Below are 21,857 nucleotides of genomic sequence, written 5' to 3'. Positions count from 1 at the left end.
ATAAGGTACAACGAAATCCCAGTATAGTGAAAAATACCTTTATAAGGTAAAAATTTTCAGCTAGAAAATACCAGAAACCAAAAACAGCTAGATTTCAACCTCTCCCCGTTAAAAATTAAAATTTTTTAAAAATAATTTGCAGTATTTAGATTATTAATCGTCACTTGAAGTGAAATGCATATACCTTAAGATGTGTTGAGTTTGAGAAGCTTAGGCGAAGAACTACCGAAAAAAAATATTCACATACAAACTTCTCGCAATTTTTGAATCTCTCACTTAGAGCTGCCGACCGTTACAATTGACCACTTACTTTACTTAAAAGAAACAATACAAATTTAGATATTAATATTCATAGTCCAAATGAGCAACTTCCGGCAGAACATCCAGTTCCTTGTGAAGGCACAACCAACGCTTAGCATCGAAAGTGGTCCGGCCATAGGTACGTCCATATTTATACATGGCCCCAGGAACGTGTCCAGCGTAGCCGGGACTCATGCCTGAATCATTGTGATAGATCAAGAAATGTCCCACTGGCGGGCAATTGACAGTTGGACCACTCAAATCCTGGCCACAACACCATTGGTCCCGCTTTCGCTTGTACATAAAGTCCGAGAAACTGCAGAGGGCTCGACGTGTCAGAACTTTGTTGGATTCGCCAAAACGTGTGGCTGTCATTGGTATATGGGCGGCATAGGAGTTAATTATGAATTTATCCTCGTCGTCGTCCTCAAGGAAATGAGGCGTGGTAAATTTGCTATAACGCAACTTTTCAGTTGTGGGTGGACATGACTCCTGCGGCATGCCTTTACTGCGTCCCGTGACGGGAATCAGAGGAGCCCGGTAATTCGTTTGAGGCAGCTAAGGCAAAAAGTATTGAAAGTAGCGAAAATGCAAAGAATTCTGAGATTAACATACCAAACGCTCATTTAGCTTATGCTCGAATAGACCTTTGCCACTTTCCAGTAGATCTCGGTGTCTGAGAGTTCGCCTCTCGCACCGATAGAGCTCCATCAGAGTCTCGTGCTGTGCCACACCGGCTGATGCGGCGGCTACATAGCGTTTACCCATCTGTTTGGCCATATTTGGCACAAATCCAGCATAACCAGGTATAATGGGATGCTTATACACGGCATCCACCAATTGCTCACGTTCATGCAATATCTTCAACTCATTCTTGGTGGGAAAATCTTTATTTACGCCTTGCTTGACATTTATTGGCGGTACAATCAGCTCCGGAGCATGATAGATGCAGGGATCAATGAGAAGCTTATGCGTCTGCTTGCCATAAGTTCGACCCACACGATCACGATTTTCGGTACAATGGCCGGTATAGCTAAGGTGTAAGGTGGAATCATTGTAATTTGCATGATTCCCAGTTTTCGCACTCACCCTGGTATAAGATGCGGTTGGGGCGTTATAATATTATCCATAACTGCAAATTTTGGGTGTAACAAAAGTTTTTTCTATTTGAATAACTTTTTGTACTTAATTTAACAAAGCAATTTGTATAAAAATATATATAACAAAATGGTAACAAATGAATTCTAGATGCCCGCCACCTTTAACATTTCATCAATACTAACAATTTTCTCCCTCGGCTTTCCCTTGGGCTGACCCAGTTTCTGTTCGTGGCTATCGATGCGTTGCCAGTGTTTCCAAGTTACTGTTTGCGGCAATTGATCCACTTGAAGACCAGGTTTAATTGATTTAGTGTCAAATGTTTGGTTTTTGATATCCTCACTGATTGTTTTGGCCACTGCAAAGGCTGTATTCATGGTAGTCAATATGACACCAGTGGGTCCGGTGCCCAACCAACCAGCCACATAGAGACCTGCATCGACTTCATCGGATCCATTACTCTTTAAGACTCGGCCTTCTATGTTTTTCACATGCCCACGACGATCATCGAAATTGATATCTTTATCCGCCTGACTGGATTTATAGCCAATGCTGCGTAGAATCAAATGGGCAGGAAGACGTTCCGTTTGATCGGTGGCCACAGCGGAATTCTGCTGCAGTTCGGTTATAGAGAATTCCATTTCGGACTTTTCTATTTGTTTGGGTGCCCTTAGAAAAACTGGCAGAAAGTGTTTCTCTTGGACCGAAGGTCCTTTCTGTTCCTCTAGGCTCTTGAGCATCAGTTCGGTAAGACGTTTACGTGGTCGTGGTAACTTTTCCAGCTGTGCAGCAATGCCTGAATGAGAGCTAATTTGAATTTCCGTAAGCAAAGATGGTTTAACTTACCTTCAAAGTCTTGGATGCGCCATTGGGTTTTGACATTGGGCAACTTTAGCATCTCGCGCAGCTCTTTAATGGTAAACGCTGCCTGTAGAGGTCCTCTCCTGCCCACCAAATGTACACGCTCCACTTGACTGCGTGAGAGAGCCTCCAAGGCGTATTCTGTGGTATCAGTGACCTTAGAAAATTAATTAAAAACAATTAAACAAACTAACTCAATTTGTGGTAAACACTTTCGAAACAAACCTTCAATCTATCAATGGGACTGAGAAGCATACGTGCCACATCTACAGCCACATTACCCTGCCCCACAATGGTCACATCACGACCACTTAAATCGGGTTGCAAGTTTTCAGCACCCGGCAAACCATTATACCAGGCCACAAATTTCCTAGCTGATATCACATGGGCTTGCTCCTCATTAGCTACCTCCAGTTGACGATCCTGATCAGCGCCATAGGTTAGAAGTACGGCATGATAGCGTTCTCTTAGCTCACTTAACGAGATGTCCTTGCCAAGACTGACATTGCCAAAGAATCGTAGACGCGGATGTTCAGCGGTTTTGGTGAATGTGTTGATAACATTCTTGACCTCCGGATGATCGGGTGCGACGCCAAAACTGGAATTCCAAAATTTGCATAATGATGAAAGTCATTAGTGCATGGGCAGTGATTCATAATGAATTTGAAAAGATATAAGTTAGTGCAAGATGAGCCTAGTCAAACAGTTCTCGCCAAGATGTGGCTAATGCAGTTTGTGATCCTAGTGGCCTGCTGTTGCTGTGCATGCCTGGCCACTATCTCGCCCATGTGGAATCTCAATCAAGTGGGGGGTAAGCTATTTTCCTGACGTCATAGATAACTTTCTCTATATTGCTCAATTGTTTGGCTAAATGGTGAAATTAATGGATTCCCTTTACAGATTATTTCAATGGCATTTTCCGCTCAATTTTTGGACCAATTCTGGGCCTTGGCAATGCCACGAGGACTTCATAGATAACTCCATCATCGTCATGTCCTTATCATCATCATTAATCCTTACCGCACTAGACCGAAGGGTACTGGCAGTTTTTCCACAATATCCACCCGGCAGTTTTCCAACTGTTTGAGCAGCAATTGTGCAGCATAGAAACCAGCTGGTCCAGCTCCCACTATGCATATCCTTTCGCCTTGTAACGCTGTAGAACTAAAGCCACGCCCAGCGCGCCTACTTGTCAAATGCAACAGTTTTTGCAACATAACTAAAAAACAGTTGTTTTGTTTATGTTAAAAGTTAAGCGTTATCGATACGTTAATAGTTAAGAGTTATCGATAGGTTTATAGTTTCAAGTTATCGATAGGTTTAGATTTAAACTCTTGCCCAATCTTAAGCGCGCATTTTGAATAATGGTTTAACAATTCAACAGTTTATTAATTTAGTGTACATCTTTCTATAATTATTGAGCAATTTATTTAGGCTAATCACGGTGCAGGGCCAACCAACGTTTAGCATCAATTGTCGAACGCCCATATGTAGTGCCCACTTTAAATATCTCTCCCGGCACATGACCGCCGTAACGCGGAAGCATGCCAATGACACGTGGATAAATCACGGCATTCGTATTGGCAAACGAACGACCCACACCTGCACTCTCCAATGGTACCCATTCCGTGCTCCGACGGAAATGCATGTCATCCTTGGGAAAACACCAACCGTCGTCGGGCAAATGGAATTCAAAGCCATACCCTAATATGAAAATTGAATTAACATTTGATGGGGCGATGACACATTACTTACGACTTGAGTATGACATGGTTAACACTATGGCTTGTTAGTTAGCTTGTTGCTTAAGCTACACCAAGAACAAAACAAATAATAATAACAAGGAAACAATAAACCTTCTTGCCTTGAGGTTCAACTATAAATAGCAAATATAAAAACTAAAAACTGACGGCAAACGCTTCGATAAAACGTTCATGATTTATTTATTTGTCATGGCAACGCCTCACGGAGCAAGGGGCAGCAACAAGTCCTGCTTGTGGATGTGGATGATGAAAGAAAAATAACACGGTCACGACATGGTTTCCATCAGAATTCCTATTTTTTTTTTTATGGCCCTACCCTAATGATAATTAATGCAGATAAACTCTGACCAAAATTAAGGAAGGGGGTAAAAGAGTATTTCGATTCAAGTTAAGTTTTTGTATAACGTTTACTGGTATAGAATTTTGTCATTTTTACAGGGAATTTTCTCTCTCTTTATGCGTGTGATTGAAATCTATCATCAATTTAATTTAATCTCTGTCTCTCTCTTTATGATTTGTCCTCAATTTAATTTGATTTCTTGGACTTCTTTTGTTGTTTACTCTCCAGTTTCTTTTGTTTTTTCAGTTCCTTCTCCGTCAGCGATTTATATAGCTTATAGCCAAAGAGTGCTGTAAGAAAGGGAAAAGAAAAATCAAATCAATCATTCAGTTTTTTCCTAATTTTTTCAATGAAATTTCATTCTCTGAGACCGAAAATGGCGACCAAAAGGAATATCATAGCTGAGACAATAGAACTCGAATAGACTGATGTTAGATTCGCATGTTGCGTTATTCTCTGCTCAATGCGTCCAATTGTTGCCTGCAGACTATCCTTCATTTCGGCTATAAACTGATGACGATCGATATCGGTGAGGGCATCCAATTTGTTTTGCATTTCACCAATTCTTTGTGTCAGATCCTTGGCAAATTGACTATGTGATCCCGTTTTGGCCACAATTGCCTTAATTGAGTTTCTAAGCTGATCCAATATGTGATCATCATCGTTGCCGGCTAAGTTTGAAGTCATTTCCACATGGGTCTTTAATCTAAACTGAGCGTTTTACTTTTCACACATACACAAAGTTCTCTTCCTCCTAAGCGTTATCTTATCATAAATCGAAATGCCTATAAAACCAAAAAACCGAAACGACATACTATCCAATGCTCATGTGTATGTGTGTGTGTATAAGTGTGTGCATGTGTGAAGGGAAGGTCTCTCAAATGTATAAGTGTCACAACCAATATTGACACCTTTTCGCGATGAACACAACAGCGAGGGTCAACCCAAAAGATCGATGGTACACTTACACTATATAAAAACTTTTTTAAACAATTTTTAAATAGATTTTCAATGCTATCGAGATGACGATTTCAAATGAGTTGAAGTGGAATTGGATTGATTTCAATGGATAAATACGAATAAAACTTTCTAAACCAATTATGTACAAGAATATATGTTTCTTATATATTCCAATCTTGGTAATATCTTAAAAAACTTTCATTTCGCAAACTCTTTGTTAACATTTTGCCAGTATCCTTACCAAAGACAAGCAAGATGAGCGCCAACATCACAAAGAAAACCCAATATTCGCTTGAGCTGTGACCCAAACGATGTGGCAAACCACCGGCTCCGCCATTATATGGCCTTAAAATATCCTCCGGCGATTTCGGATTGAATATATTCTCACGCAACTCTTCGCGTTCGGCATCTGTAATGCCATCCATGCCTTCGACTATTTTCCAAATCTCCTCAGCACTGGGCATTTTAAAATCAGGACTCCCAGGACCACCCATGCCAGCGCCAGCAAAACCAGCGGGACCACCAGCTTCGGCAGCAGCAGCCACATCCTGGGCAAATGCCTGCTGATTAATTGGATCTTCGGCCATTTTACTTAATAAAGGTTTGACTTTTTGTTGGTTTTATTTATTCACTTTTTTTCTCTTGTGATTTAATTAAGTTTTTTATTTTTGTTTTTGTTTTTACTAGCGTAGCAATAGTTCTTGTAGCTGATGGCTGGCTTAACGATTTGCGTCTACATGAAGGACGGGAAGTTACAAAATTTGAGTTACAAAATCAAACTAATTTACATAGACATAGAGAGAGAGAGAGAGAGTAAGAGAGAGGGAGGGATCAGTAGGTGTTTGAAGTTAAATGAGGAGAGAGCAAGGCAAATCTATAAATACAAATATTTTTAAAAATTTTTCATTCAAACACAAAACACAGAAACCAAAAGAAGAAGAATGCAAACGTGTAAACAAAAGTCAACAACGTGGCATAATCATTAACAATAACATCAAACAACAACATCAAACAACAAACTAAGCACTATTAAAATTTACTTTTATCTCTCATTGATAAACTTCTCTCTTCTTTATTATGAATTTTTTGTTAAATTTTGGTATATTCTTCTATGAATTTATTTATATTTTATGTTTCTCACTTTTGACCATCTATAAATCGAAACAATTTGAACCGTTCGCCACCGTTTGCTCTTGCTAACTAAGCAAAAACTGTTTGCCGTCTAAAGAATTAAATTAAACCTTATAAAATACAACAAAGTCTTACCTATATATTATATATATATATATACATATATACATGCATGTGTATATATTTGTAATCAGTTGCTTATATTTCATTCTTATGGAGTAGGAGATATGATGAACAAGTGCTGAGCGTTTCTTCATTTCAATTTCTTGTCAGCATAATGCAGGGACGGTTTGAAGTTTTGCAAATAAAAATCATGCAATTATGTACATAAATATGTATTATTCCGATCATACACATGTTTTGGAACATAATGTCTTACTGGATTATTCCTACCTACTTTATGGGGGCGTTTTCCAGAAAATGCCAATGTAGAATTTATGAATTTAACCCAGGAAAAGGTCTATTTTTGGGTGCTTTTAGGATTCTTGTTCATACAACGTTATCCCACGATAACCCAGGTGAGACCGAATAATAAGTTTGATAGTCTTTAGTCTTCTATCGTTTACTTTTTCTTGCCCAGTTCAAGTAAAAATCAAATTCAGCAGCGGCTTTTCAGTGTTTTAGGATTCGTGTTAATACCAAGGATTCTCAAATGGGGACCAAATTAATCTTAAGTCTTCTCTAATTCTTTATTGCCTGACCAGTCACAACAATACAGGCCTGGAGTTCTTCTATTACTTTTTGGTTCTTCATTGATTAGATGAAATCCGGTTCTGGGTTTAATGTTTAAAGAGCCTCTTTTTCCGTTTAAACTCTGTTTCGTGGTCGATCTAGATTGGCAGCCGCCCCCTTAAACGGTCCTGGCATATTAGTAAGGTGAATGATAAGGGGCAAGATACATACACACACACATGCAGTAGAGGAGTATAGCGGATGCAGTGGCAGAAGTTCCACGTGTACCCAATGACCAAACAGTTTCTTTTCTTTCATTCTTATCACATAAATTTTTTGTGGCCTTATCAGTTTATTTTTGGGTTCTGCCAATAGTACAGAAAACAAAAATGAACCAAAAAACAAAAAAAAAATTGTCTACGTAGGCAAGAATAAGTTCAATGCAAGACAAATAGAGATTAGATAAGTTAAATAATCGCCAATGGTCAATGGTAAACTTAAGTTAACAAATTATCGTGATAGAGGGAGTGGTGGAAGCTAGCTGGGTGAAAGTTCTTGTTGTTGACCCACTTTTTAGCCAGCACTGTAGACCAGTGGTGGGGGTGGGGGTGGTGGAAAATTGAGCTGTAAACTCACCTGCGAGTCCGAAAACAATAATTGCCGGCACATAAAAGGCCAAATTCGGTATGGATTGCTGGTAAGGTGATCCGGCATCAGTTAGGTCAACCATTTTATAATTAAAATACTATCAGTTTTTGTGCGATCTGCGTCGTTGAGATGTAAAAACAAATTCAAACTTTTTTTCGGTTCTTTCTTCTGTGCACTTTTTGACGCCAATTCGCCACTTCAATAGACCTGAATTCGCTCCGCTTTGACGAATATTTGCCGTAGTTGGAGATGCACTAAATGCAAAAAATGTGCATCAGGTGAATTATTATAGGGCCACTTATATTTAGTTGCTTTTTATATTAAAATCTATGCTAAATATAGTTTTTATAGAAACTTAAGACACTATTAGAATTTAATTAAAGTTTTTGGCTGTAAAAAGTTAGTGAAATCGTTGCTAGCTTAACGTCACAGGAATCGTCGCTGTGACTGGAGCGTAACTATCGCACATCTCTAACTCGTTATCGATTTGCTAACAGCTGTTCTTTCGATTGGTTTGCATCATATTTGCTGTGAAAATTTAATTTTACTCAGTAAATTTGCCAACAAAAAAAACTACCATAATGAAGGTTATCTACAACACTCTGTTCAAGCGCACTTCCACCTACGCAGTGGCCATCATTGCTTCGACCTTCTTCTTCGAACGGGCCGTTGATGTCAGCGCCAACGCCATTTGGGAGTCCATCAACAAAGGCGTAAGTATTTCCCCTGCTCGGCTTATGTAATCGAAAATAACGAACAACAAATCCTTTTGATTTCATACAGAAACTGTGGAAGGACATCAAGGGCAAATACGAATAAGCGCTATAAATATGATTCGCTTTAATTTTAGATAAAATTAAACAATAACAAAAAACGTAGCGAAACGTAACTTAAAATGAAGTTTTATTTTATTTCTCCTCGAAGACTTCCCAGGGTTTTTCTTGCCGCTGGGCATCCCAGGGTTGGGTATTATCCAGCCGGGAAGGCTCTTCAAATGAAACACCATTCTCTTGGACAGTTTGCAGAAGTTGATCCAATTTGCTGCCCTTTACTGGCGCCTCCACCTGACATGTCATCTCTGTGATGCCTGCCTGCAGACAACGTCGGGCCAGGACTCGTCCCAAATTGACATAGGCAGCCGTGTCATTAGTCTTATACAATTGTTGCTTAATTGCCCATTCGGAGGTGCTGGCTGAGAGGATTACTCCATTCTCGAAATGTTTGACATCGGCACTGACATAACGCCCGCTGCTGTTAATCTCCAGCGTGTGCCAATACGAGCGTCCCGGTTTCTCTAAATGATAGCCTACAGGCTTATATGCTATACGTAGTCGCTCCAAATTTCTAGGATTTCTGTTGGTCGAAAAGTTTCCGGCTTCACTGACAGACGGCTGTGAGGTGAGAGCCTTAATTTTATGCAGCACGCGTGCTGAAGTCAAAGGCCGGGCACTACGGGACATTTCGTCTGAGTATAGAAAAAACAAGTTATTGAATTGTTTTTATTCAAAAAATTCCAGTATTCTTATGTGATCTCACGTTTATTTTGATTGGCAATGTGTGAGTGGACATTCACATAGAGATGGGCAGTATTTTGAAAATCACGAATCACAGGTTTAAGAAACTTGCCGATCAATTTTAACCTAATTATTTTCATTTAATAATTTCATTATTTGGGCTCGTCTAGTGGATTTCAAAATATTGACATAATTTCTTTGTTGCGTGCGATTTATATACACTTTTATGTCAAAGTCACAGATATTTGCTCATTCGTCTGTGACAGATTTGTTCATCACTGTGCGACCAGTGTGAACAGCTATGGCAAAATTGCACTTGTTTCATTCTCTCTTTAAATTCTCTTTAATGTACATTTTTGGCCTAACACACTTTCTCCTCTTGCCGGTCTTCATCTCTTCTGTTTTCATTTTGGTAAAAACAGTTGTTGCTGCCCACAGACATGCGCGAGTTGTCTATACAAGAAGCAGAGGAGCCGATGGCCAGATGAAGAAGGTGACCAAAATTCTAAGCGAATCCAGATAAAGGTTATGTAAAAACAAAGGTACAGCCAAAGGATAGTCAACCAAGTTTTGGACAACTCCATATCATCAACATGTTAATGGCTGTGAGCAGAAATTCGTGCCACCTGCGGCACTTGGGTCCAATGAGCCTACTACAATATCAATATAGGTGGGCCTACCAGAGCCAAGGTCGCCAGTTATATGTGTCGGCGAGGGTGAGTTATATTAATTAATTTAAAAATAAATTGACGTGTTTCTTTGCCCCTCATTTCCATCACGTGCTTGCTCATCTCTAACGATAGACGCCAAGCCGATAACAGTTAACGCGCGTATTTCAATTTTAAATTTACGCTCTTGAGTATAAAAGTTTTGAGTAAAACTCAAGGTGAACAGAAAGTGACGAAAGATCTTTTGCGGAAGCGTAGTTAATACGAATACGAGTGACTGATACTGATAGTGATAATGACTTGCTTGGCCAAAGCGCACAAAGAGTTTGCGTGTTTCTTCCCCACTTGACTCTTGGCCATCAAGCTGGTGGCGAAACGCTCTCTGAAGCGCAGTGTGCTTTATCTCATTGTGTATTTTCTCTCATTCTCAATATCTTGAATGTGTGTTTTTTGGGCATATCAACAGTTTTGTGTTGTTTTTGTCAGTTACACTTGAAAGTTCTTAAACGCATGGTCGTGCCTATTTATTAAATAACGAAAGTTTATTAAAAGACTTGAAGGCAACTTAAATTTTCAATTACAACCTTTCTATGTTGTATTTTAATTGAATGCCAAATGAATAAACTTTGATTGTTGAACCCGATCTCCCGATTTCCATTTTGCACAACAAAGTGAGTACAACTAAATTTTCATGCTTTGTCATGGATAAATATTATCTTTGTATTGAGTAGCCGTAGAATTGAGGTCAAAACTAAGTTCACACTTACTATAAAAAAAAAAAAAAAAAGCACTCAATATAGACAAAAACAAATATGCCCTATACTAATTGTAAGTTAAACAAATACAAAAAAAAAACTTGAGTGCCCTAAGAACGACCTGATAAGATAACTTTATACAAAATATATACATACATATGTACATTTATAATCCATGGTGGGGATCTAAAATAGACCACTAATAAATTTTTTCATAATATTTACAATTTTAGCAACTTCTACAAGCACCAGTTCCAGAGGCAAAGACACATCCAGATGAGCGACCAAGTGGAGGTCAACCGGTCCAGCAGCGGGAGCAAGGGCAGGTCAATTTATTGAATAGCAAACAGGACAGATTGTCGACTAATAGTCCCACTGGGGCACCACAGCATCCGACAACCACTACTACACTCAATAAGAATCACGGCTCAACCATGTCGGCCATGTCTTCTGGAAACGTTGAAATTCCCTATGATATCGGTTGGATATTTAACAAACTGCGAAAGCCCTCCAAACTCTGGTACTTTGCTAGCCAATTTGTTATCTCGGCTGTGGGATTATTTAGCAAAGTTGTTTTGGGTAAGAGCCAATAAAAAATACAAAATATAGTGACACCTTGAACATGAATGAACAATCTTATTTCCTGACAGTCTTGATGAATCGAACACGCGTCTACCATAAGGAACGTTTAATTAGTCTCATCTCGAAGCGCCCGAAAGGTGTCCCTCTTCTAACTGTTTCCAATCATCATTCCTGCTTTGATGATCCGGGTCTCTGGGGCATCCTGCCCTTCTATTATGTGTGCAATACGTTTCGTATCCGTTGGTCCATGGCGGCACATGATATATGCTTCACCAACAAATATCACTCGACTTTCTTTATGTGCGGTTAGTAAAATTGCTTTTCTATTGCACTCCTCTGATTATTGATAATTCTCTTTGATTGCTTAGGCAAATGTATCCCTGTCGTGCGAGGTCTTGGTGTCTATCAGGAAGCAATTAATTTGTGTATAGAGAAATGCGCTTTGGGTCATTGGGTTCATGTTTTTCCTGAGGGCAAAGTGAATATGACTAAAGAGGAAATGCGCTTAAAATGGGGTGTAGGTCGTATTATCTACGAATCCCCCCAGAATTCCAATTATCTTGCCCATGTGGCACGAAGGCATGGATGAAGTCCTACCAAATGTAGAACCCTATGTCCTGCAATGGCGCAAAAAAGTTACAGTGAATATAGGAGAACCTTTGGATCTGAATAAATTTATAGAGGATCTAAAATCACAACAAGTCCCAGAACCAGTAGCTCGAAAACTAATCACTGATAAGATACAAGATGCCTTTCGGGTAAGATTTAATAACTAACTATTAGGCATGTCAACAAATATATATTTAATTATTTTTGTAGGAGCTACGCTTGGAAACGGAATCACTGCATAGGGAGCGTGCCTGAGATTCTCTTCTATTATTTATTTATTAATTTTTATAGTATTAAGCTTAAAATGCAGTCCCAAAATCAAACAATTCTAGTATGTAAATATAAAATTTTTGAATTTGCCTTGAACTAATTTTTTTGGGGAAAAAGAAAAGAATTGAAAATGTTTAAGAAATTTTATCTACTTCTAAGATCAAACAGTGTGTGCATTAATAATTAGTGTTAAAATCTAAATTAAAAATTAAAACCATTTCCAAAATTAGCCCTTTATTTATGAAATTTTGAACTTTATTGGCAAGCTATTATATTCGAGAGTCTGGCAACTCTTTGTCTAACCTGTCAATCAGCTGTAGGAAAGTAACGTTAAGTTGAGCTTAAATGGAAACACGCATTTTGTTCAAAAAATGAAATTAAAAAAAGTAAGCAGATCATATTTAGTGCTGACCACACCAAAACGCAAGGAACTACTCGAAGATGGGCCACCAAAGCCAAGCAGTGATCACCTGCTTGGTCGCGGATCGTTTGGTTCCGTTTTTCGGGCCATTTATAGAGGTTAGAGTGATCAATTCACGATGAGTTTCTCATTAGTTTTTGTGCCTTACAGAAAATTGTGTGGCCGTCAAGATAATTAGATCCCATGCCATGTCCACATTGCCCAATGAGTTGCATCTGCTTAACTTACGTCACAGGAACATAGTGCGTCTTCTGAAAGTGGAATCCACCCAAAAAGATGGCTTGCTTATTATGGAATGCCCAAAGGGACATACATTACAGCATATACTAGACAGGCTGCCCTTACCCTTAATGCATAGGGTCATGTAAGGCATCATAAAATTATTATCTCTCAATATGTATAAACTAATAGTAATAATGTTCCTAGAATAACTCTGGATGTCTTAGCTGCCCTGAGATATTGCCATAGCCATAATATTCTTCATTTGGATGTGAAACCGGCTAATATACTAGTTGCCTTGGATACCAGAACCTTTACTGTTCGTCAATTGTCCAATTATAAGCGAAATTATCTTTGCAAACTCTGTGATTTTGGTTCCTCCATGGAAATGGGTCAAATTGGCGAGGGTATTGGAAGTGGCAATAGTGGAACTCTTCGTTATATGTCACCAGAAGCCTTGCGTTCGACTACTCTAACTGCAGCTGCTGATGTTTACTCTTTGGCCATAACCATGTGGCAATTGGAAAATCGTCAGATGCCTTATCATTGGCTCACATGTAATGAGGTTATAGCCTATCAGGTGGTCAAACATGATCTGAGACCAGATTATGATTATAGCAATGCGATAACGTCCTCGTTTCCAATTGCCTGCAATTGCCCAAGCTCTACGTATAAGAAATCGAGACGTAGTCTTAATTTTGGTCAATCTAATGGCAATGATTTGGCTAACCATTTTGAAAATTGTTCAAAATATAATCAGCTTGATATGGAAAAGTCATATGGCGCGCTATATAAAAGCTGCTGGGTCAGCGATATAGAATTACGTTTGAATTCTAGCCAAATGAAAAGTCACCTAGAGGCGATTCTATTTAAGTTAGCAGGGACATAATATAATAACAATTTGTTTCTTTTTCTTTCTGTGTTTCAATAATTTATTTGTTTGTCATAACTTTTTTTTCTTGTTAATGTTTTTTTTTGTAGTTTTTGTACTTGCTACGCTAAGAAAAAATACATTTATAATGTTTTATATATATATATATAAGAGCTTAAGTTTACAGTTTTTATATATATATATATATCTAGTATAATAGTAATATATATGTAGGTGATAAGTAGTTTTTGAGGAGAATTAGGAGTAGTAGTCACTAGACTTGATTTTAGTCGAGGAGAAAAGTATGCTCATTATATATCTATATACACAAAAATTTTTATTGTTCACTCGGAAACCGTTTTAAACATACTTTTTTTTCTTTCTTCATTAACTTAACTTGTTTTTGTCGCTCATATTTTGTAAACTTTTCAAAATTTTCTTTCTTTTTTTGTTTGTTTGTTGTTTTAATACATATTTTCACCCAAATGTTTGGTAGTGTGTCTGTTTTTCTAAAGTGAGAAGGCTCTACTAAATATATGTTTTATTTGTTTTATCATTAAATACACTCGATTTTTTGTGCGGAAGACTACAATTCTTTTATTTTTTTTAATATATTTTTTTACTTCTATGTATATACTCTACTTTAGTTGATTGCTGTATACATAATGAGTGAAGGGAAATTGTCGAAAATGGGAAAAACTGTTTAAAAATTTCATATTTTCTTCAATATATTCATGTAGTTGGGTCGGACTTGAAAAGGTCTTGCAGAAGAAGCCTTAAGGAACGTTCATTTAGATATAGATTTTGACAGTTTACCATTTTTTTGTTTTTTTTCTAGCCTAGCTAAGGTGAAAATTACATCAGTTACATATACATATATAGATACTTCTACATATCTAAGAGTTAAATAAATTACCAAGTATCAATTAGTTTTAATACAAGTTCATATTTTTCCCTTCACTATGTATTTTATTTTTCAAAAGTTTTCAAAAAATGTAAAGCTACAACCGAAACTCTAATAAATAGTTTAGAATTTGGTGAGCCTCCAAAAAAAAAAAAAAAAAAAAAAAAAAAAAAATACAAAAGGATGCCCATTTGGGTTGGAATTATAGCTGGGCATTCCTGGAGCGAGGAACAAATAAAAAAATTTACTTTTTACTCCTCTTGTGGTTACATTTTTCTTTCTTTTTGTTGTTGTTTTTTGAATATATATCACAATTTAGTCTTTTTGAAATCTTTAAATATTTTTGTTATAAACTTTTCATGTTTTCTTGTTGATGAGATTTAGTCCTTTGCTGCTTTGATGCTCCTCCTCCACCTCCTTGTTCTAACTAGCATAAGAACGCCGAACAGGCACAGGTGGAGGAATTTTGGATTTACGTTGCTGCTGTTGTTGATGTTGTTGTTGGGATTGCTGAGGAGGCTTTGGTGAGGAGCAAAAACTAGTGGTTGATGTCGAAGCTGTTGCCAATGTGGTATTAATGCATGTGGGTATCCTTGTGGCAGCTAAAGCCTTTGGCAAACAACTCTTCTGATTGCTGGTTGCTGCTGCTGTTGTTGTTGTTGTTGGCTTCTTTGTTGGCTGTAACTGAACAGGTGAGGTTACCCTCTTCCAGCCATTACTGCGACGCCATGAATTTGTGGCATTTGATGATTGCCGCTGCAACATGCGTTCCTTTAGCTTCGATACCACAGCGGGAGCCGGTGGGCATGGTGATGATGATGACGATGATGATGCCTCTTTGGCCATTTTAGCCATTAGTGAGCTGCTTAAGCTATCGCTACGCACCACACTGGATTCGAGTTCGCGTCTTTGATTGTGTCGCAGTATACAGCTGGGTTCTTGATCTTCTAGCACAGATTTGGATTTCACAAGCACCTGACCGGGCGGACGTCTCAGTTCTTTTTTGATTATCTGCGCTATGCATTGCTGTTCATTGAGCGGCATTTGATTGTTGGTGATCAGTGGAATATCTTCAATTTCTATATCGCTAACACGTCGACGACATTCATCAATGACAGCATAATCATGATCCGATTCCTCGTCATCTTCTTCGACTGCTGGCTGTTGCTTTGGCGGGATTTCTTCGGTTTCGCTGGAAGAGCAACTGGTTAGCTGAGCTCTACCGGCCTCGCTGGGCGTTGGACTATTGCGTGCCATCACCGGTGCTACTTGGCTTTCAGATAAACTAGAATCCTGTTCATCGTCATCATCATCATCGTCTTCATCTTCGTCGTCTTCTTCATCTGTTTCGCCTTCGACATAGGAATAAAGGCTACGAGATGAATTGGTACGTATGTTGACCAGTTTATAAAAATCCTGGGTAAAATCGGTGCAAGCCACCTCTTCATCCTCCGAATAGACAATCTGAAATTACATATATTGATTAGCTAAAATGATGGAGCCTCTAGAATTTCATCTACTTGCCTTTTGTTGCAACAATTGGGCTATGCCATCGGTTAGGGAATCAGTCTCTACAGTGGTTGAATTAATAAAATCACTTGATGGCCATAACCAGCGCTGTTCCCTTTCCCTCTCTCGTTCCTCATCCAGTGTCATCACAGCCAATTCCTCTTGGGACATGCTCCAATCTTCCATTTCCGTTGAACACGGCTCAGCCGGTAATAGCCATTGTTCCGGCTCTTCGGGTAAATCTTCCAAATGACCATTCGATGGTTGAGGTTGTCCACTACTCATGGTGCAATAACCCTCATCACGACCCTTGACTGGACTTGCCGAAAGGGCTGCATTCTGTGCCTCCAGATCTCTAACCCGGCCCTTCAGCATGGTGACTTCTTCACGTAAATTATCCTCAGCCACAATGGCATCCACAACCTTACGCATAACATCATCCAAACAATGTTCATACTGACGGATGCGGGTAAGTAAAGCACGATTCTCCTGTTGCATGGAGTGCAATAGATTCTCCTGACGAGCAAATCGAGTCTGTAATGAAAAGAAGGTTGGGGGGTGGGGATAAATGATTGATTAGGCTAGACCTTCACCTGCTTCTGCTGCTTAGACAGTTAAATGATGAGGGTCACTTTGCCACACCGCAATCCTCATTTATCACAAGCTCCTCTCTCCCCTCAAACACATTACAAAAAAATGTGTTATTTTGTAAAGTGCCATAAAAAAGTGCTAAGTGAGCGCAGTTACATGTTGGACCCCTTCCCCATACCAGACACAATCTAACACAATCTCAAATCTCGAATCATGAATCGATTGTTCGAGTAAACTTGTTAACCCATACCGAAGGTCAATGCAGTCTATGAGGAATGGACATAACCTTCGGCATTCATTAGAGGGAAAAAGCATTAAAAACATATCGAGCTAAACACGGACCATTCTACCACCAAATCCAGTGCCAACATCATTTGCTTGCCGTCCCTCTTAAGAGATAAGCACAAACTCAAAAGAAACCTTCAATTTGTATGCTGGAAAATGTTAGCAAAGGGAAACATTGTTTCTTATTTATGACTCCAAGTCCCCCCCAAATGCCCAATCCTGGCCAAATTCCCAATTTAAAGCAAATGTTTGTTTGTATGTACATACCTGCAGTGCCTTATGATCCCGATATGTTTGCAATTGTTTGCGTTCTTTGGATTTCATAATGCGATTCATGCTGATGGAGTTTCAAGTGTGCAGGCGGAGTAGGAGAAAAGCAACAAAAAAGAAAAGAAAATAAAAACAATGAAATTATGGAAATATGTTTTCTCTGAGTGATGATTGTGTGTATATTCCTCTCCCTTCTTCTCTTTGTGGCTAAAATGGGCTAAAATTTATGGCTCAAATGGCGATAATTATATTGCAAAAAAAAAGGAGCTAAGTGAGTCCATAGCAGGGTCAAATGATTGATGAGATTTTATTTCTTCTTAATACCCTTTAGGAAAACACATTTCAAGAGTTATTTTGGAAATTGAGTTAATTGAAATTTGTATTACATGGAATAATATGTTGGTATTTCCAGGCTATGAAGTTAGGAACGAAACTGACAAGATAAAACTTAGTCGTAGTAGCAATAAAATTGGTTTAAGATTTGATTTTTCTCTTCGAAGTAGGAAAACTCTGTTTAAAAGCTCGTTTTTTAATTGATATTGAAATCAAATTGATTGGAAGTTGATTATAAACTTGGCATTTTCACTTGAAATGGATGAAAATGAAAAACCTATTCATAATCATAATGGCATCGAGTTGAAAAACCACTGAGTATGGTCAAGTTCAGTTGACTGAATTTTCATATTACCAAGTAAAATGTTTCCTCTTTGCTCTAGCAATTTGGAAAATTGCATTCAGATTTCAAAGTCTGTGCGTAATGGCACAGTCCGAGCTCCAAGGGAGTTAAAGAGTTATATGGCCAGTCACGACTTGGGCGTAAAATTGCATAATTAGGTAGAGAGAGAGAGAGAGAGAAGCAAATTGTTTATGTATTTTTCCTAAGGAATTTTCTTTCACTAAATCACACACAGAAGAAGGGAGGGAGTTAGGAGAGTCCAAGAATATACTTCTCCATTAAACATAATTACATGTATTTTTTTTTTGGTATTTATTTCTCACTTACTTCTCAATTTGTTCGCGCAATTCCTTCTCAAATATTGGTGACCCGCATTGACTCTGCAAAATGTGGAAAAATAAGAGAAAAAGAAGAAAAAAACAATAAAATAAAATGAAAAAATTATAGGAAAGTGGAAAAATATGTATGTATGTATAGTGAGAAACTAAATTGAAGATAAAGTGAAATATTTCAACACAATAAAAAATTAGTGCACTTAAAACGTTGATTAAGAACGACAATTTAATTGTCGTAAGAGATCAAAATCCACAATCCACAGCGGCATTTGGTAAAAGTGACAAATAAAGGAAAAGAAAACCCAGACAAAGTGATGGAGAGGAGGGAGGCGGTGTGGGTGGGGGGTGCGGAAAAGTCTGTTGCATGCAACACACAATAAATCAACAAGAACGAGGAAAGCTAAGCTTCGCGCCGTCTGGAAGTCTAATCGATAAAAAATTACAGCACGAAGTTTTTTCATCTGTGTAACGTGACGCTCGACGCTCGTTCGCCATACAAATGGGTCGGAGAGAGGGGGGCAAATGATAGGTAGGGGAAAAATCTTGGAGCACTTGTTATAAATCGTTCAGTTCAGTTCTGTTTTAGTGCAAATATAATGAATGACAACAGCACAGAATACAGATTTGATTCAAGTGTAAATGAAACGGAACACATATGTATATATGTATATTGAAGTGTCAACACGACACAAACAACATTCAGATACAAATAGTTACTGATAGATGCAAAGATAGAGAGAGCGAGAGAGATTTGAACAAGTGGCAGAGGCAGGAACTGAGCTAAAGATACCTACATACATGATAGAGGAGGGACAATATTTGTCTAGCATTGATTTTGTATTTACTTGGTTTAATATTGGCAAAGTCCACACATTCGATAAATATGTTGTTAAACAACTTAACCCAATAAAACGTTGTTTAACTTCCTGGTAGATGTGTATTAAATATATATTAACTAACTATACTATATATTAACTAACCCAAACACAGTTTTATTTCTTGTAAGTAAATTAAACATTGAGAACTATTAACTATTTCGAAGAGATCTCATAAACATACATATGTACCTTCTAATGCCTAGATGGTTCTAGAGCCCCTTAAGGTATGCAATGTGTCGAAAAATTGTTATTGTTTTCGAGAAATTTATAAATTTTCATTTGCTTTAACTTTAGGATCAGTTCTTAACCCACAGGGCATGATCAAATTTCGTTATATCTCCTAAAAAGGGAAATATTGGAATAAGCCTAACAACATTCTCTTTTTTGAGAAAAGTGTTCCTTAATGTAATATTATAAGTAAATTAAGTGTTGGGTGGCTTTTCAACAAATATCCTTAACATTCCTTTAAAAGCAAATGCCGTCCTAGGGCATGTCCCTTTAAATACGCCATTGTCTTGAAAAATATTTATTGATTTTGAAAAAATTTATCAATTTTTATAGGATTTTTTGTTTTTATGGAAAGGACATTGAAAAATATGTTTACATTTCTTTATTGCATACTTTACGGAGCAAATATTCCCCATTTTACAGCCCTAGATTCGCCTCATAGTCCCATACCAAATTTTGGACACAAATTTTATATTTGAAATTTCTTTCCATTCATTTTTTTTCTTTCAATTAATTTCCCCCAAAAAAGATTATCAACATAAAACTTTAATTCTTCTTTATTACATCTGTGAGTCAAGTGATGCAAAAGTAGGAAAAGTATTTCTTGTTTGACTTCTTGAGAATCTTTTGTGGAACATTCCTTTGGCTTGGGCATCTTTTTTATATGCTGCAATTCTTTTGTTCTTGCAAGGTCTTCAGCATAAATACGTAACTATGAAAATAGAAGAAAATGCTTTCATCTAACTTGTTGGAGGCGTTTAAAGGGAGATGGAATGAGGAGCTATGTATGTATGTATGTATGAGTGGAAGAGCTGCTTGTGATAATAAAAACCACCCAGAAATGAAACACTCGCTGGGGCTTTATCTAAGAGGAGCAGCAGCAGCAACAACAATAAAACGCAGCGGCACGCAACCAAAAATCCCCCATCAAGTGGTGGGGGCAGGAGGCGGATGGTAGGAGGAGGTATTACAAATATATGCAATAATTTTTATTAATTCGCTTGCATGAAGCTCTCTCTCTCTCTCCCTCTCGACTAGGGAGCAACCAAAAAATATATATACATATTAAAATGCCACCCAAAAAAAATAGAATGAAATGAAATGCCATGAAGCCAACTTCAGGACGACCCGACCAAACCAGACTGATTGCCGTCTGTTCCAACTGCTACTCCAAGCAGGCGCCACTTGTGCGTGCGCCTTGTGCCTGATGATGGGCAGCAGCATGATGAACGTGTTAATAAAATTAGAGAAGCTTTTCTCCCCCTCTCCGACAACTTGGTCTGGGTTTGCGCTATTTTGGGGCCCACCGACTGTAGGCAGCTGTTTGGGCCGAAAGACATAAATATTCATTGTGAATATTTGGTCATAAACCGTTGGGAGGGGGGTGCATAGGCAAAGGCATAGAGGAATAAGCCAGTCCCAGTTATTGATGAAGTTATAAAGGCCAAACATGAATTTTTTTTATTAATTAAACGATGGAAAGGGAACCGAATAGAGAGCGAGACTCTTTACATACATACATACAACTTCTTGTACAATTAGGGCGATTTAAGGGTGGTGCAGTGAACAAGTAAAAAAATATTTAACAAAAAGTAAATCCCGGCAACATGTTGCCATCATGTCCAGGGGATTATTATTTGCACCCGCAACAGTGAGCTTAAAGCAACAGCCAGAGCATCATTCCATTCATCCATCCATCCATCCATCCATCCCTTAGAATCGCAAACAACAACAACAGGGCGTTTATTTTCAAGTGGAACACCCAATTCGTTTTTGCATGCTTCTTGGATGATTGGAGATTATGACAGAACGAGACAGAGAGAGAGAGATTCTAAAATATGAACATGCTTATTATTAATTAACATGCAGATTGTAACAGCGGGTGGTAGTTAAACAGAAGTTAACTCATCTTCTAAAGAACTGACAGGCATAAAGGATGTCACCACCAGTTGAAGGCATATCAAATGTTTTTTTTTTTTTGCAAAAATTACAATTTTTCAAGACGTTTTCAAGATGAATATGGGACATTTCACAAAGGAGTTTTCCAATTCGATAGGGAGAATATTTTAATCTGGGTTTCTAGAGTACTTAAAAGAGACTAGGATCTTTGTCTTTGTTCTCAATTTCATACTGAATGAATATACCCCACATTTAATATAGATTTTATGGTTCAAATGTCTCATCTTCTCAGTTTTTGTGACATATTTTATCATTATACCCTTGTGGCAAAGAGAAAGAGCTGTTTCCGACCCCATAAGATAAATAGTATATATTCTTGTTCAGCATGAAAAGCCGTACATTTATCTATCCTTATGTGTTTATTGACTTCACGACTTTCATTTGAAATTATTTGAAATAAAACTTGGTATTTAAGCTTTCCATTGCCTAAATGAGTTAAGTTCAGTTTGGTAATTCGTCGGATCAAAACACTATAACTTGTAGCCTTAAAATATTTTAAAGCTTCAATTTTTTCTGAAATATCACTAAAGAAATATAAAA

General features: G+C 38.0%; 9 protein-coding genes and 1 long non-coding RNA gene across 15 annotated transcripts in view; 4 read left to right on the top strand and 6 right to left on the bottom strand.

Moving 5' to 3' along the window:
* Positions 1–260: 260 nt before the first annotated feature.
* LOC137578041 (CIMIP2 protein GA14893) lies at positions 261–1,542 on the bottom strand. Its single transcript, XM_068291687.1, has 3 exons — positions 1,390–1,542; positions 916–1,333; positions 261–858 (listed from the first exon to the last, which is right to left on the bottom strand). The coding sequence occupies exons 1-3, from the start codon at positions 1,428–1,430 to the stop codon at positions 343–345; spliced, it is 975 nt and encodes a 324-aa protein (XP_068147788.1). The 5' UTR covers positions 1,431–1,542; the 3' UTR covers positions 261–342.
* Positions 1,440–3,509, bottom strand: dare (NADPH:adrenodoxin oxidoreductase, mitochondrial). Of its 2 annotated transcripts, none has more exons than XM_068291683.1 (4): positions 3,280–3,499; positions 2,485–2,857; positions 2,245–2,416; positions 1,440–2,194 (listed from the first exon to the last, which is right to left on the bottom strand). In XM_068291683.1, exons 1-4 carry the CDS (start codon positions 3,474–3,476, stop codon positions 1,545–1,547), a joined length of 1,392 nt encoding a protein of 463 aa, XP_068147784.1. In that variant the 5' UTR covers positions 3,477–3,499; the 3' UTR covers positions 1,440–1,544. The 2 variants fall into 2 exon arrangements, with proteins under 2 accessions (XP_068147784.1, XP_068147785.1); XM_068291684.1 differs by having other exon boundaries at positions 2,020–2,180; positions 3,280–3,509.
* LOC137578047 (uncharacterized) lies at positions 2,972–4,168 on the top strand. The gene is made up of 2 exons (XR_011032532.1): positions 2,972–3,070; positions 3,160–4,168. It is a non-coding gene; the product is annotated as an uncharacterized lncRNA (long non-coding RNA).
* LOC137578045 (uncharacterized) lies at positions 3,615–4,164 on the bottom strand. The gene is made up of 2 exons (XM_068291693.1): positions 4,015–4,164; positions 3,615–3,963 (listed from the first exon to the last, which is right to left on the bottom strand). Exons 1-2 carry the CDS (start codon positions 4,028–4,030, stop codon positions 3,695–3,697), a joined length of 285 nt encoding a protein of 94 aa, XP_068147794.1. The 5' UTR covers positions 4,031–4,164; the 3' UTR covers positions 3,615–3,694.
* A 242-nt stretch (positions 4,169–4,410) lies between the features above and the next one.
* LOC137578043 (uncharacterized) lies at positions 4,411–7,981 on the bottom strand. Of its 4 annotated transcripts, none has more exons than XM_068291690.1 (3): positions 7,762–7,903; positions 5,564–6,055; positions 4,411–4,652 (listed from the first exon to the last, which is right to left on the bottom strand). In XM_068291690.1, the coding sequence occupies exons 2-3, from the start codon at positions 5,907–5,909 to the stop codon at positions 4,549–4,551; spliced, it is 450 nt and encodes a 149-aa protein (XP_068147791.1). In that variant the 5' UTR covers positions 5,910–6,055; positions 7,762–7,903; the 3' UTR covers positions 4,411–4,548. The 4 variants fall into 4 exon arrangements, with proteins under 4 accessions (XP_068147791.1, XP_068147790.1, XP_068147793.1 ...); XM_068291689.1 differs by lacking the exon at positions 7,762–7,903 and adding an exon at positions 6,464–6,519; XM_068291692.1 differs by lacking the exon at positions 5,564–6,055 and having other exon boundaries at positions 7,762–7,981.
* Positions 7,982–8,252: 271 nt separating this feature from the next.
* Positions 8,253–8,669, top strand: ox (ubiquinol-cytochrome C reductase complex subunit oxen). Its single transcript, XM_068291694.1, has 2 exons — positions 8,253–8,486; positions 8,557–8,669. Exons 1-2 carry the CDS (start codon positions 8,355–8,357, stop codon positions 8,590–8,592), a joined length of 168 nt encoding a protein of 55 aa, XP_068147795.1. The 5' UTR covers positions 8,253–8,354; the 3' UTR covers positions 8,593–8,669.
* On the bottom strand, positions 8,590–9,456 carry mRpL18 (mitochondrial ribosomal protein L18). The gene is made up of 2 exons (XM_068291688.1): positions 9,310–9,456; positions 8,590–9,238 (listed from the first exon to the last, which is right to left on the bottom strand). The coding sequence occupies exons 1-2, from the start codon at positions 9,425–9,427 to the stop codon at positions 8,682–8,684; spliced, it is 675 nt and encodes a 224-aa protein (XP_068147789.1). The 5' UTR covers positions 9,428–9,456; the 3' UTR covers positions 8,590–8,681.
* A 212-nt stretch (positions 9,457–9,668) lies between these two features.
* Positions 9,669–12,267, top strand: Taz (tafazzin, phospholipid-lysophospholipid transacylase). Its single transcript, XM_068291685.1, is given in 6 exon segments — positions 9,669–10,003; positions 10,944–11,289; positions 11,361–11,597; positions 11,661–11,833; positions 11,835–12,050; positions 12,112–12,267. Coding segments are annotated over 6 exon segments (1,140 nt in total). The 5' UTR covers positions 9,669–9,880; the 3' UTR covers positions 12,157–12,267.
* A 204-nt stretch (positions 12,268–12,471) lies between these two features.
* Mos (Mos oncogene) lies at positions 12,472–14,266 on the top strand. The gene is made up of 3 exons (XM_068291686.1): positions 12,472–12,690; positions 12,743–12,956; positions 13,019–14,266. The coding sequence occupies exons 1-3, from the start codon at positions 12,543–12,545 to the stop codon at positions 13,698–13,700; spliced, it is 1,044 nt and encodes a 347-aa protein (XP_068147787.1). The 5' UTR covers positions 12,472–12,542; the 3' UTR covers positions 13,701–14,266.
* The window catches only part of LOC137578037 (myosin-J heavy chain), a 42,023-nt gene continuing 33,938 nt past the window's right edge, over positions 13,773–21,857 (bottom strand). Inside the window, exons 5-8 of one of the 2 annotated variants that reach the window (XM_068291680.1) lie at positions 18,245–18,297; positions 17,239–17,308; positions 16,111–16,629; positions 13,773–16,050 (exon numbers count right to left, since the gene is read on the bottom strand). In XM_068291680.1, coding sequence (XP_068147781.1) covers positions 15,010–16,050; positions 16,111–16,629; positions 17,239–17,308; positions 18,245–18,297 — 1,683 coding nt within the window. In that variant the 3' untranslated portion in view covers positions 13,773–15,009. The remainder of the gene's footprint in view (positions 16,051–16,110; positions 16,630–17,238; positions 17,309–18,244; positions 18,298–21,857) is intronic. The other variant, XM_068291681.1, reaches the window with a different exon arrangement.

Source organism: Drosophila tropicalis, unplaced genomic scaffold, assembly GCF_018151085.1.
Source record: "Drosophila tropicalis isolate 14030-0801.00 unplaced genomic scaffold, ASM1815108v1 contig_593, whole genome shotgun sequence".
Classification (NCBI taxonomy): domain Eukaryota; kingdom Metazoa; phylum Arthropoda; class Insecta; order Diptera; family Drosophilidae; genus Drosophila; species Drosophila tropicalis.
Note: the sequence above shows the minus strand (reverse complement) of the source record. Positions and strands in the feature narration are given on the sequence as shown.